This window comes from Mustelus asterias, chromosome 18 (assembly GCF_964213995.1).
Source record: "Mustelus asterias chromosome 18, sMusAst1.hap1.1, whole genome shotgun sequence".
Classification (NCBI taxonomy): domain Eukaryota; kingdom Metazoa; phylum Chordata; class Chondrichthyes; order Carcharhiniformes; family Triakidae; genus Mustelus; species Mustelus asterias.
In genome coordinates, this window is record NC_135818.1 from 31,549,945 (window position 1) to 31,565,510 (window position 15,566).

At 44.7% G+C, this 15,566-nt stretch overlaps 1 protein-coding gene across 5 annotated transcripts in view; it reads left to right on the forward strand.

Annotated features, from left to right (window-relative positions):
- The first annotated feature begins 45 nt into the window (after window positions 1-45).
- g2e3 (G2/M-phase specific E3 ubiquitin protein ligase) overlaps window positions 46-15,566 on the forward strand; it is a 328,981-nt gene continuing 313,460 nt past the window's right edge. For 2 of the 5 annotated variants that reach the window (XM_078233703.1, XM_078233705.1), the window contains exon 1: window positions 78-168. In XM_078233703.1, the coding sequence (XP_078089829.1) occupies window positions 149-168 (20 nt within the window). In that variant the 5' untranslated portion in view covers window positions 78-148. Of the gene's footprint in view, window positions 169-14,951; window positions 15,000-15,566 lie in introns of those variants that run through there. The other 3 variants (XM_078233704.1, XM_078233706.1, XM_078233707.1) reach the window with 3 other exon arrangements.

A 15,566-nucleotide genomic window follows, 5' to 3' on the forward strand; every position in this document is an offset into this window, starting at 1 on the left:
CCCCACTCCCCCCCCCCATCCCACCCCACTCCCCGAATGCTTCCGGGTTAAGGACCGCTTGGAGCCGGAAGCTGCGAATTCGAATCTGAGCGCCGTTACTGATTAATCAAGCCGGGAGACGCTTTGGTGAAAGCAGCGACCACGGAGAATGAGGAAGCCTGTGCGACGGTGAGTGAGCGATTGGCTTTGGGAGGGCGTTGTGGCCATTGTCGGTGTCATGGTGCAGTCTTGATGCTGGGGACAGCAGAACGGAGCGAGTGGGAGCGGGAAACTGGCGGAAGGCGTGGGGCCTGGAAGCCGGTGCCTCAACACGAATCCCGTTTGGCTGAAGGATGATTGTTGTTCTAAAGCTTGCAATTCTAATCACATTTTCAATACTGAAAAATGAAAATAGGCTGTTGTCAAGAAGTAAGTAACAACGACAAATCCAGGTTTGCTCTCTGGATTTCATTTAAGATTATGTTCTGTGCTTTAATCCAGATGTGTGCGAAGCATGCCCTTAGTCCTATTTTGTGAAATCTTTTAAACCTTTTCCCGTCCTTTCCTGAAATTTCCGACTGTTTATAATATCCCAGAAGAGAGTGTTCTTTCAACCTGCTTGTTTATTGATCTTAATTGGTACTGAAAGGTTGATGGATGTTTTTGTTGATCATAGGAATATACGTATTTTAACATTTCTAGTCTAATTTATGATCGGTCCCATTGATAGTCTTGTTGCCTACCTCTGGTGCTTTTCTTTTTAACACCTTGCATTGTCACATTTTGGACATCAAGGGTTTGATGTGGTCTGCCTCTAATTATCTTTAAAAAATAGGCTACTATCAAAGTTGCCTCTTAATTTGCTGTTGATGCCAGTTTCTCAACTGAGGCATCCCCACCCCCCAAACATTGTATGTATCAAAGCTGACAATTATTTGAAGTACAAACACGAATACTTTGCCCCATCATATTTATTCTGCGTTTTCCCAGGTTATTGGGGAGTATACGGTGGACCTGATAGCTTGTGTCCCAGAGTCTTAAAAAAAATAGCTGCAAGGGACAGTGGATGCATTGGTTATAATTTTCCGAAATTCCCTTGGTTCTGCAAAGGTCACAGTAGATTGGAAAACTGAAAATGTAACACCTCCATTCAAAAAAGGACAAATGGACAGAAAGCAGGAAACTCTAGGTCAGATACGTATACATCTGTCTTTGAAAAATGTTGGAAATCATTATTAAGCAGGACATTTAGAAAATCATAATATAATTAAGCAGAGTCAGTGTGCAAAACAAATCATCCACAAAATTTGAGGATGTAACAAAGAGTGGATAAATGAAAATCAGTAGTGTGATCAGTAGTAGATGATAAGATGCTATGTGAAAGGTTACTGCACAAGGTAACATCTAATGGTGTTGAGGTGGCATGTTATGAGTAGAGGATTGGGCAACCAACAGGAGACAAAAGTGACTGAGTATATCGCAGCCAAATTAGGTAGGAAAGCAATTTGTGAGGAGGATTGGATTGAATCTTTCCAAGAGTAGCAATTGCAGTCAGATTGCTACTCTGCTCCTATTTGTTTGCACTAAGATGGAGCAAAAGTTCAGTTCTGTGCTGCAGGGCAGCACAGTGGTTAGCACTGCTGCCTTACAACACTAGGGACCTGGGTTCGATTCCTGACTTGGGTCACTGTCAGTGCAGAGTCTGCACGTTTTCCCCGTGTTTGTGTAGGTTTCCTCTGGGTGCCCTGGTTTTCTCCAACAGTTCCAAAGACATGCTGATTAGGTATATTGGCCATGCTAAATTCTCCCTCAGTGTATCTGAAAAGGTGTCGGAGTGTGGCGATGAGAGGATTTTCACATTGCAGTGTTAATGTAAGCCTACTTGTGACACTAATAAATAAACTTAAAAGAGGCGATGGAGAAGGCACTGGAAATCTGGATCCAGACTTCTGATCATTATGTCATGACATTTACTGGAAGGGTTCTCCGACTTTCTATGATGTTTCCCAAGGTCAGCACAAGCTGTTGATACTCTCAAAGAATTGGCCTGTGATGCTTCCTATTCAGTATAAGATTGAGTATAGAACATAGAACATAGAACATTACAGCGCAGAACAGGCCCTTCGGCCCACGATGTTGCACCGACCAGTTAAAAAAAAACTGTGACCCTCCAACCTAAACCAATTTCTTTTCGTCCATGAACCTATCTACGGATCTCTTAAACGCCCCCAAACTAGGCGCATTTACAACTGATGCTGGCAGGGCATTCCAATCCCTCACCACCCTCTGGGTAAAGAACCTACCCCTGACATCGGTTCTATAACTACCCCCCCTCAATTTAAAGCCATGCCCCCTCGTGCTGCATTTCTCCATCAGAGGAAAAAGGCTATCACTATCCACCCTATCTAAACCTCTAATCATCTTATATGTTTCAATAAGATCCCCTCTTAGCCGCCGCCTTTCCAGCGAAAACAATCCCAAATCCCTCAGCCTCTCCTCATAGGATCTCCCCTCCATACCAGGCAACATCCTGATAAACCTCCTCTGCACCCTCTCCAAAGCCTCCACATCCTTCCTGTAATGTGGGGACCAGAACTGCACACAGTACTCCAAGTGCGGCCGCACCAGAGTTGTGTACAGTTGCAACATAACGCTACGACTCCTAAATTCAATCCCCCTACCAATAAACGCCAAGACACCATATGCCTTCTTAACAACCTTATCTACTTGATTCCCAACTTTCAGGGATCTATGCACACATACACCTAGATCCCTCTGCTCCTCCACACTATTCAAAGTCCTCCCGTTAGCCCTATACTCAACACATCTGTTATTCCTACCAAAGTGAATTACCTCACACTTCTCCGCATTAAACTCCATCCGCCACCTCTCGGCCCAACTTTGCAACCTGTCTAAGTCTTCCTGCAAACTACGACACCCTTCCTCACTGTCTACCACACCACCGACTTTGGTGTCATCAGCAAATTTGCTAATCCACCCAACTATACCCTCATCCAGATCATTAATAAATATTACAAACAGCAGTGGCCCCAAAATGTCGTACTCAATTCTATTTAGAGGGTGAGCACTTATTATTTGCCTCTGATGATCCAAGATCATTTCTTGCTATTCTACTTGGTTCATCTCGTACTAAGAAAGCTGCCCCATGACCCTTTCCTTCCTGCCTGTCCTCTCAAAAAGCACTGAATATTTAGTTTCCAGTTTGATCTTATAACCATAGAACAAAGAAAATTACAGCACAGGAACAGTCCCTTTGGCCCTCCAAGCCTGCAGACCCAAGCAAGTACACCTTCCAAAGGCTGGTGTAAACAATGTTTAAATATAAAAGGTTTATATTATCAATGTTCCAAAAGTTAACTGTCAAATTAGGATGGTCCTCTGTGTGGAAAATATTGCCCCTCTGGATTCTTTTGTACCTTCCCCCCCCCCCTCACCTAAAACCTATGCCCTCCAGTTTTAGGCTCCCCCACCTTTGGGGGGGAAAAAATATTGACTATCGAGCTGATCTGTGCCCCTCATTATTTTATAGACCATTATAAGATCACCCCTCAGCCTCCTACACTGCAGGGGGAAAAAGTCCCAATCAATCCAGCCTCTCTTTATAACTCAAACCATCAAGTCCTGGTAGCATCCTAGTAAATCTTTTCTGCACTCTTTCTAGTTTAATAATATCCTTTCTATAATAGGGTGACCAGAACTATACACAGTATTCCAAGTGTGGCCTTACCAATGTCTTGTACAACTTCAACAAGATGTCCCAACTCCTGTATTCAATGTTCTGACCAATGAAACCAAGCATGCCGAATGCTGCCTTCACCACCTGTGACTCCACTTTCAAGGAGCTATGAATCTGTACCCCTAGATCTCTTTGTTCTATAACTCTCCCCAGCGCCCAACCATTAATTGAGTAAGTCCTGCCTTGGTTTGGTTGACCGAAGTGCATCATCTTGCATTTATCTAAATTCAACTCCATCTGCCATTTGTCAGCCCCTGGCCCAATCGATCAAGATCATGAATGAACACCGCTCGACAATCACCAGGCAAGAGTGTTCTCTTCCTGTTGGGGAACACTTCAGCGGTCACGGGCATTCGGTCTCTGATCTTCGGGTAAGCGTTCTCCAAGGCGGCCTTCACGACACATGAAAGCGCAGAGTCGCTGAGCAGAAACTGATAGCCAAGTTCCGCACACATGAGGACGGACTCAACCGGGATCTTGGGTTCATGTCACACTATCTGTCACCCCCATAATGACTTGCCTGGGCTTGCAAAATCTCACTAACTGTCCAGTCTGGAGACAATACACATCTCTTTAACCTGTGCTTAACACGCTCTCCACTCTCATTGTCTGTACCTTTAAACCTTGATTACCTGTAAAGACTCGCATTCCAACCATTATTTTGTAAATTGAGTTTGTGTCTTTAAATGCCCTGTTTGTGAACAGAACTCCCACTCACCTGACGAAGGAGCAGCAAGCGCTCTGAAAGCTTTTGCTACCAAATGAACCTGTTGGACTTTAACCTGGTGTTGAGAGACTTCTTACTGAAGGAGGTGGCCATGGAAGTACCAAAATTCTGTAGATTCTGGAACAGTCCCAGCAGATTGGAGGGTGACAAATAGAACATAGAACATAGAACATTACAGCGCAGAACAGGCCCTTCGGCCCACGATGTTGCACCGACCAGTTAAAAAAAAACAAAAAACTGTGACCCTCCAACCTAAACCAATTTCTTTTCGTCCATGAACCTATCTACGGATCTCTTAAACGCCCCCAAACTAGGCGCATTTACTACTGATGCTGGCAGGGCATTCCAATCCCTCACCACCCTCTGGGTAAAGAACCTACCCCTGACATCGGTTCTATAACTACCCCCCCTCAATTTAAAGCCATGCCCCCTCGTGCTGCATTTCTCCATCAGAGGAAAAAGGCTATCACTATCCACCCTATCTAAACCTCTAATCATCTTATATGTTTCAATAAGATCCCCTCTTAGCCGCCGCCTTTCCAGCGAAAACAATCCCAAATCCCTCAGCCTCTCCTCATAGGATCTCCCCTCCATACCAGGCAACATCCTGGTAAACCTCCTCTGCACCCTCTCCAAAGCCTCCACATCCTTCCTGTAATGTAGGGACCAGAACTGCACACAGTACTCCAAGTGCGGCCGCACCAGAGTTGTGTACAGTTGCAACATAACGCTACGACTCCTAAATTCAATCCCCCTACCAATAAACGCCAAGACACCATATGCCTTCTTAACAACCTTATCTACTTGATTCCCAACTTTCAGGGATCTATGCACACATACACCTAGATCCCTCTGCTCCTCCACACTATTCAAAGTCCTCCCGTTAGCCCTATACTCAACACATCTGTTATTCCTACCAAAGTGAATTACCTCACACTTCTCCGCATTAAACTCCATCCGCCACCTCTCGGCCCAACTTTGCAACCTGTCTAAGTCTTCCTGCAAACTACGACACCCTTCCTCACTGTCTACCACACCACCGACTTTGGTGTCATCAGCAAATTTGCTAATCCACCCAACTATACCCTCATCCAGATCATTAATAAATATTACAAACAGCAGTGGCCCCAAAACAGATCCCTGAGGTACACCACTTGTAACCGCACTCCATGATGAATATTTACTATCAACCACCACCCTCTGTTTCCTATCCGCTAGCCAATTCCTGATCCAATTTCCTAGATCACCCCCAATCCCATACATCTGCATTTTCTGCAGAAGCCTACCATGGTGAACCTTATCAAACGCCTTACTAAAATCCATATATACCACGTCCACTGCCTTGCCCCCATCCACCTCCTTGGTCACTTTCTCAAAAAACTCAATAAGGTTAGTAAGGCACGACCTACCTGCCACAAAACCATGCTGACTATCACCTATCAATTCATTACTCTCCAAATAACTATAAATCCTATCCCTTATAATTTTTTCCAACATCTTGCCGACAACAGAAGTGAGACTCACCGGTCTATAATTCCCGGGGAAGTCTCTGTTCCCCTTCTTAAACAATGGGACAACATTCGCTAACCTCCAATCTTCTGGTACTATACCAGAGGCCAACGACGACCTGAAGATCAGAGCCAGAGGCTCTGCAATCACTTCTCATGCCTCTCAGAGAATCCTTGGATAAATCCCATCCGGACCAGGGGATTTATCTATTTTCAGACCCTCCAGAATATCCTGCACATCCTCCTTATCAACTGTAATACTGTCTATTCTACTCCCTTGCAACCCAGTGTCCTCCTCAGCTATATTCATGTCCCCTTGCGTGAACACCGAAGAGAAATATTGGTTCAATGCTTCACCAATCTCCTCCGGTTCCACACATAACTTCCCTCTGCCATCTATAACTGGCCCTAAACTTGCCCTAACCAACCTTCTGTTCTTGACATACCTATAGAATGGCACATTAAGCAAATATCAATGGGGTTAGACAAAATCAACAGTGGTTAGCACTGCAGTCTCATGGTGCTTGGGACTTGAGTTCGATTCCAGCCTTGGGTGACTGTGGAATTTGCACATTCTCAACCAGTCTATGTGGGTTTCCTCCGGGTGCTCCGGTTTCCTCCCACAATCCAAAGATGTGCAGGTTATGTTGATTGGCCATTCTAAATTGTCCCTTGGTGTCCCAAGATGTGTAGGTTAGGGGAATTAGCGGGGTAAAAACGTGGAGTCTCGGTAAGATGCTCTTATTGGATAGTTGGTGCAGAATCTGGGCTGAATAGCCTCCTTCTGTACTAGGATTCAATGATTCTGACATGTTTGACAAAAGTACTCGACTTTTTTTGGGAATGTCACTTGTAGAATAGATAAGAGGGAATCAATGGATGCGGTGCACTTGGGTTTTCAGAAAACAATTGATAAAATCCCACATAAGCAGTGAGTGTACAAAATTAAAGCACGTGGGATTGGGCTAATGTACTGGCATGGATTGAGAATTGGCTGACAGACAGGAAACAAAAATAGGAATAAATAGATCTTTTTCCCAGTGGCAGGTGGTGACAAGTGGGGTCTCGCAAGGATCAGTACTTAGAACATAGAAATCATAGAAACCCTACAGTGCAGAAGGAGGCCATTCGGCCCATCGAGTCTGCACTGACCACAATCCCACCCACGCCCTACCCCCACATATTTATCCGCTCATCCCTCTAACCTACGCATCTCAGGACTCTAAGGGGCAATTTTTAACCTGGCCAATCAACCTAACCCGCACATCTTTGAACTGTGGGTGGAAACCGGAGCACCCGGAGGAAACCCACACAGACACGAGGAGAATGTGCAAACTCCACACAGACAGTGACCCAAGCCGGGAATCGAACCCAAGTCCCTGGAGCTGTGAAGCAGCAGTGCTAACCACTGTGCTACCGTGCCGCCCAACATAGAACATTACAGCGCAGTACAGGCCCTTCGGCCCTCTGTTGCACCGACCAGTGAAACCAATCTAAAGCCCATCTAACCTACACTATTCCAATATCATCCATATGTTTATCCAATGGCCATTTAAATGCCCTTAATGTTGGCGAGTCCACTACTGCTGCAGGCAGGGCATTCCACGCCCTTACTACTCTCTGAGTGAAGAACCTACCTCTGACATCTGTCCTATATCTATCACCCCTCAATTTAAAGCTATGTCCCCTCGGTGCGAGCTATCACCATCTGAGGAAAATGGCTCTCACTGTCCACCCTGTCTCATCCTCTGATCATCTTGTATGCCTCTATTAAGTCACCTTTTAACCTTCTTCTCTCTGACGAAAACAGCCTCAAGTCACTCAACCTTTCCTCATAAGACCATCCCACCATACCAGGCAACATCCTAGTACATCTCCCCTGCACCCTTTCCAATGCTTCCACATCCTTCCTATAATGCGGCGACCAGAACTGTACGCTTAAGCCCAGCTATTCGTGAAATTCATCAATCATTTTGATGAAGGATCCAAAGTAACATTTCCAAGTTTGCTTAAGTCACAAAACTTGATAGGATGGTGAGTGGGGAAGAGGACTGAGTATAGGGTAACAAAGTTTGCAGACGACACAAAGATAAGTGGAAAAGTGAATCGTGTGGAGGGCGTAGAAGGTCTGCAGAGAGATTTGGACAGGCTGAGTGAGTGGGCGAGGATCTGGCAGATGGAGTATAACGTTAACAAATGCGAGGTTATTCACTTTGGAAGAAATAATAGCAAATTGGATTATTATCTAAATGGAAAGAAATTACAACATGCTGCTGTGCAGAGGGACCTGGGGGTCCTTGTGCATGAGACGCAAAAACCCAGTCTGCAGGTGCAACAGGTGATCAAGAAGGCAAATGGGATGTTGGCCTATATCGCAAGGGGGATAGAATATAAAAGCAGAGATGTCTTGCTGCATCTGTTCAGGGCATTGGTGAGGCTGCAGCTGGAATACTGTGTGCAGTATTGGTCCCCTTATTTGCGGAAGGATATATTGGCCTTGGAGGGAGTGCAGAGAAGGTTCACCAGGTTGATACCAGAGATGAGGGGTGTTGATTATGAGGAGAGACTGAGCAGATTGGGTTTGTATTCGTTGGAATTTAGAAGGCTGAGGGGGTATCTTATAGAGACCTATAAGATAATGAAGGGGCTGGATAGGGTAGAGGTGGAGAGATTCTTTCCACTTAGAAAGGAAGCTGGAACTAGAGGGCACAGCCTCAAAATAAAGGGGGGTCAGTTTAGGACAGAGTTGAGGAGGAACTTCTTCTCTCAGAGGGTGGTGAATCTCTGGAATTCTCTGCCCACTGAAGTGGTGGAGGCTACCTCGTTGAATATGTTTAAATCACGGATAGATGGATTCCTGATCGGTAAGGGAATTAGGGGTTATAGGGATCAGGCAGGTAAGTGGAACTGATCCACTTCAGATCAGCCATGATCTTATTGAATGGCGGGGCAGGCTCGAGGGGCTAGATGGCCTACTCCTGCTCCTATTTCTTATGTTCTTATGCTAAGAGGCTTCAAGATGACTTAGACTAGTTGAGTGGGTGGGCAGATATGTGGTAGATGCAGTATACCGTGGATAAATGTGAAGTTATCCACTTCGGACAGAGAACAGAATGGCAGAGTTTTATTTAAATGGAGGTAGATTGGGAAATGTTGATGGACAAAGAGAATTGAGTGTCCTAGTGCACCAGTCACTGAATGCAAGCATGCAGCTAGGAATGAGGAGGAGGAAGTCAGAATCTCAGGATGAAGGGGTCATTTAGGATCATTCAGGATCATTTTGGACTGAGATTAGGAGAAATTTTTTCACTCAATGGATAGTGAACCTGCAGAATTCTCTACCACAGAAGGCTGTGGAGGCCAAATCACTGAATATGTTTAAGATGGAAACTGATTTATAGATACTGAAGGGTATGGGAGAGCACCGGAGTATGGCATTGGGATAGAGGATCAGCCACGAAAATGAATGGTGGAGCAGGCGCGAAGGGCTGAATGGCCTGCGCCTATTTTCTATGTTTCACAAAATTAAGCACCTTTGAATCAAAAAGTTATACTTGATAAAATAAAAGGTAATTATTTCCCTTTGTTTCTGTAAGGCCAGCAGGAATTCTGGTGGCTTGATCTGCTTTGAGAGGCAATGCTGAGAAATCAATTTTTTGCAATTGCTTCTGGAAGTCAAAGCCTCTCCTAACTGAAGGGAGATGCATTGATGTTGGCACATTATACATGTTAAGTTCTTTCGTACTGAGCAATGTCTTCAAGAACTCGCTCCACAGGCAGGTGTCAAGTAACAGATCTTTATTGCAGTCTTACTCGCTCCACACTCCTCCAACAACTGGCGGTCCCCCCGCCAATCACCCCACACCCAGGGTCACCACCTGTTCCCTTTTAAAGGGGCTTTGCCACAACATATGTAGCACACTCTTCTCTCTCTCTCTCTCTCTCTTTCTCCCCCCCCCCCAAAAACAACAATCCCCCATAACAGCAACAGCATTTTAAAACTATTTATATACAATTACACTTTTTTTAACATAATTTCAAAATACTTTGTGAAGAACCCACAGTATATTTACAAGACAACACAGCCTATTCTTTCATTCCCTACCCATACGTCCAACCTATGTTGACATGATCAATCTGTCAGGGGACGATGGTCCCGTGGGATTTGTTCCCTTGAAACTGCAACCGGCCTTGGGTTCCTGTCTGGCAATTGTGGTCTTGATCAAGCCACCATCGGTGACCCTTAAAGCATGGTCAGTTGCCAATGTTGGCCCCACCCAGCTTCTTCTATAGAAGGAGAAGCTATAGATTTCTATGCCTCCCTCTCCTGATACCTCCGCTGGCACTCTTCAGAATAAGAAGTTTAACAACACCAGGTTAAAGTCCAACAGGTTTATTTGGTAGCAAATAAAATTTGCTACCAAATAAACCTGTTGGACTTTAACCTGGTGTTGTTAAACTTCTTACTGTGTTTACCCCGGTCCAACGCCGGCATCTCCACATCACTCTTCAGAATGCCATTGAATTTGTAGATGGGGTCCCACATTTTCACTGTATAAGATTACCGTCGCGGCTGGAAGCCAATTCTCCCCGATGTGTATTTTCTGGAAAATACACACTCGCCCTCAAAATACCCTCCGCTTGGCACATTCAGCTCGATGATTCATCTGCGCCTCTTGGTTCCTCTCCACCACTTGTCTTATCAGGCCTCAATAGATCAAACATTGTATGTAACTGTCTCCCAAACATCAGCGCTGCCGGGCAGGGTGTTCTAGGAGTGTTTGTGTTTAACAGGCTGTACAAAAATTTCCACTAATCCGTTCATCTCTGGGCGGTAGGGCGCAAACTTTATATGACAAATTCCACACCGTTCCATGTACTCTTTAAAGTCTTGCAACATGAACTGTGGTCCGTTGTTGCTTGCAACCTGGTCTGGATATCCAAATCTCGCAAACCTCGTTGAGCTTGTCGAGGGTCAATTCTGTGGTCATCCCTTTCCTACATACCACTTCCAGCCATCTTGTGTGAATCGATGGCCACCAGCAACACCGAGCCCCACAAAATCTGTGTGGACATGCTCCCAAAACCCCTTTGGCCATTCCCATGGGTGTAATAGCGATGCAGGTGGTGCCTTTCAGATTATCTTGGAACACGACATGCAAGAGCCTGATTTCTTTGCAATGTTAACATAAACCTTTGGCTACCTCTTTCATCCTCACCACCCCCGAGTGCCCTTGTTGCAGTTGCTCCAACACTTTTCTCCTCCAGGAAGGGGAATGATGACCCGCATGCCCCACAACAAACAACTGTCCTGCACTCAATTCCCATTGCCAGCTTAAATATGGCCTCAGTTCTGGATTCTTCTGTTGGCTTGCCCTCCCCTTGCGGACTTGGTAGACTATTTGACTCCATATGGGATCCTTTCTTGTGGCTTGTTGAACCATAGCTGTAATTGGTACCTTATAATCTTGTGAAAAGTGCATAAATGAATAACCTCATCCAGACCTCTTTGTTACAAGGTAGTGGCAACCTGGATGACACATCCACATTTGCATGTTGATCTGACTGGCGATAGCAGATTTCATATGGGTGGCTTGATAATATCCATGCCCACCTCTGCAACTGAGCTGTAGCTATCGATGGAACCTGAGCGAGGACTTGCAACAGTCTGCAGTAAGACAAACTTCCTGCCATACAAATAATGGTGAAACTTTGTAACGCCAAAAATGATGCCTGGTGCCTCCTCCTCTATTTGCGCATAGTTCTCTTCTGCTTTAGAAAATGATCCGAATGCAATGGGCATATCTTATTTTGCCATCACATGGGATAGCACTGCTCTTATGCCATAAAGCGAAGCCTCACAGGCTACCTACAGAGGTAATTTGAAGTTGACGAGGACACCGGACTCCATCAATGCCTCCTTTGCTGCCTGGCATACTCTGGCTCCTACTGCCACACCTGCTCCCTTCAACAACGATGCAGTGGTTTCAATACTGTCACCAAGTCATGCACAAATTTGCCACAATAGTTGGAGTCCCATGAAAGACCTCAACTGGTACATGCATTCCTGTCTCGGTGCCTTCATTATTACTCCCAGTTTCTTTGGTGTTTTGTGCACCCTTCACCGTTGATAATGTGACCTAAATAGAACATAGAACATAGAACAGTACAGCACAGAACAGGCCCTTCGGCCCACGATGTTGTGCCGACCTTCATCTGAAACCAAGATCAAGCTATCCCACTCCCTACCATCCTGGTGTGCTCCATGTGCCTATCCAATAACCGCTTAAATGTTCCTAAAGTGTCTGACTCCACTATCACTGCAGGCAGTCCATTCCACACCCCAACCACTCTCTGCGTGAAGAACCTACCTCTGATATCCTTCCTATATCTCCCACCATGAACCCTATAGTTATGCCCCCTTGTAATAGCTCCATCCACCCGAGGAAATAGTCTTTGAACGTTCACTCGATCTATCCCCTTCATCATTTTATAAACCTCTATTAAGTCTCCCCTCAATCTCCTCCGCTCCAGAGAGAACAGCCCCAGCTCCCTCAACCTTTCCTCATAAATACACGACAGTGTCCTTAGGAAAAAAAACCTCTCGCTTCTCTTTTCTAATCTGCAGCCCATATTCCTGCCACCTCTTCAATGTCTTTTCTAAGTTGCGCAAATATTCCTCGTCTTTGGAACCCATCAGCAGAATGTCATCTAAATAACATTGGACCCCCGGGCAACCACTCAGTCTGCTCTTTGAAATGGCTAGGGCTGATGTGACGCCAAAAGACAGTCATTTAAAACCTTTTTGGATGATGATGGGAGTCTTCAGCCACTCCCACCCACCTCCAGATAAGCTCAAGAGAGATCCATTTTAGTAAACTTTTGACTGCCAGCAAAGTCACTAAACAGGCCTACAATAAGGGGCACCGGATACCGATCTGCACATAAATCAGGTGTTATAATCCAAGTTAGAAACTCCGAGGTGTTTTTAAAGAAGTCAGCCGAGATCATAGGTGTTGCACTTTGAAGTTTGGCATGGATAAGCATCAGCTGTTTCACTCCATGTATGATTCAAATGACCCACAAGGGAGCTTTTATCGAACAGTTTAATTAAGAATACAGTTAACATAAAACAATTAGCAATAACTTTCACCAATTACAAACAAGAAAAAGAACAACTGTGATATGGTATAAACCGTTTGGCTATTAATACTGTTCCAACAAACATTCTTATCAACATACACCCAAGTTAATACAGCAAATACATATGCTCACATGATGCTGGACCTTGCAGCTCTGCAACACCTGCTGTGAATTTCTCCTTTGGATGGAGAATTGAAACTTCCCTGTCCAGTAGCTTCCAACACACCTCGAGGTAGAGAGAGAGCCACTGCTTGCCTCTAGCTAGCAAACCACCAACAGCAAAAGTTTCACTCCAGAGAAGTAGGAAAGACTGCTTCCAACTAGTCAGCAGAATTTCCAATACCAGGGAGTGACACAAAAACACTGCATCCAGCCCGGAGTCCAAACAGCTAGCTCGCAGCCAAAACTGAAAGTAAAAAATTCTTGAGGGAAAATAAGCTGTCCCACCTGAACTGTCAATCTTCCTCCCCCCTCCCTTACAAACGACAGAGAACATGATTAAAAATGCACTTCTTAAAGGCACAGTAGTAACGCATTTCCTCCTTCAGAAAAAAATGAACCATCAATCTTCAAAGATTGTTTCAATTTCCAAAGCCATTCAGTTTGACACGAGTACGCTAAAATAAAGATACGTACATTTTACAAAATCAAAACATGCAAACATAATAGTAATATAGTCCATTTCAGTCTTTGTCTTCCACCATCAAACATTCCTCCTCCTTTTATCACGTTCGTGACAAACTGATTCGTCTCCAAGATTCTCCTGTAGTCCTTAATCCTGCATTGGTGCCTGGTTCAAGCTCACTTTTGTCATTACAATGAAAAGCTAGCTCTGGTAATGTCCTCAGAACTAGGCAGGATCAGGAGGATAACACTATACATGTGCAGGGCCTTTCAGAAAGGTCATTTTATCTAGTCCCCTTGTTGATTCTTGTTGTTTGACTCTAGCTCCTCTGCCAAGTGGTTCGACTCCTTTTGTTTGCTCTAGATCTGCACCATTACTTTCTGGATACTCTTTGGCAAAGGTACACAGCAGACTGCCTTCCTTGGTGTCAGAACCCATGTTGACCGTGGTTTCAAAGATCACTGTGGCAGTTATGCTGCTGTCAAAACCGTGGTGTTTTACTCGAACACCAGTGGGATATCCACATCTGTGCAGACTATACATCAGACTGTATATTGTTATTCCAACAGTGCATTTTAGATGATGGTACAATTTCAGCAAGCAGTCTTATTTCACATTGTTGTCCTTTCCTTTGATCCGCAGTAATACAATATTTGCACTCCTCAATCTCCTTTTTGAGATCAGATATGACTTGATTCATCTACACTTACCTTTGCACAGATGAGCTGTTCTTCACAGTCCTGCAATTTATGTTCAGGCAATTTGAATATCTCGGGAACAGGTTCCAAAACAGATCACTTGTCTTGAATCTGTCTCCACACCTGCTCAATTTCTTTGTTCACATCATTGTCCAGCAGTTGGTTCTCCTCCACCTCCACTGGTTTTATATGATCAATCGAGACTTTGGCTGCTGCATCTCGCACCGAGTAAACATCAGTTTCTCCTTGTGAACCTGTGAAAACTTGAAGGGTGCAAGGGTGGTGTTGAATTAGAACAGCATTTGCCACATCTACCTCATTCCCAATTATTTTAACACTGGGCGGCATGGTAGAATAGTGGTTAGCACTGCTGCCTCACAGCACCAGGGACCCAGGTGCGATTCCCGGATTGGGTCACTGTCTGTGTGGAGTTTGCACATTCTCCCTGTGTCTGCATGGGTTTCCTCCAGATGCTCTGGTTTCCTCCCACAGTCCAAAGATGTGTGGGTTAGGTGGATTGGCCATGATAAATTGCCCTGCAGTGTCAGGGGGACTAGCTAGGGTAAATGCATGGGATTATGGGGATAGGGCCTGGGTCGGATTGTGTCCTGCGCAGACTCGATGGGCCGAATGGCCTCCTTCTGCCCTGTAAGATTCTATGATTCTACTTCCCAGTGAATTCCCACATGTTTGTCCATGTGATTATAATAGCTCTTTCAGGTCATTTTGATTTTCCTCTGGAAGATAACTCAATTTATCCCAATTTCTGATACCACCTCATTATGAAATTTAATTTTAAGGAATGGCAAATTCAGAATAATCTGGATTTGGTTCTTCTGAGTTGTAACCACTAACACATCCTCCTCCTTATTTCCTTCCCTACCAAAATACTGTTTGAGCATATTCACATAACAGAGTTTTCCTTCTATTTGGCGTACTTATCAAATAATTCACCTCACTCAATTTCCTTTCAATTAATAAAGCCCATGAAATCTTTTAAAGGTTCACCTACCACCGATAGTAATACTAGCAAAACTACGAATTTTTGATTTCTTATCTGCTTCCTGTTTCTTCACATGCTGTGCCACTTTTAAATGTTGTCCAGCCAACTCAGCTGCTCCATTCAATC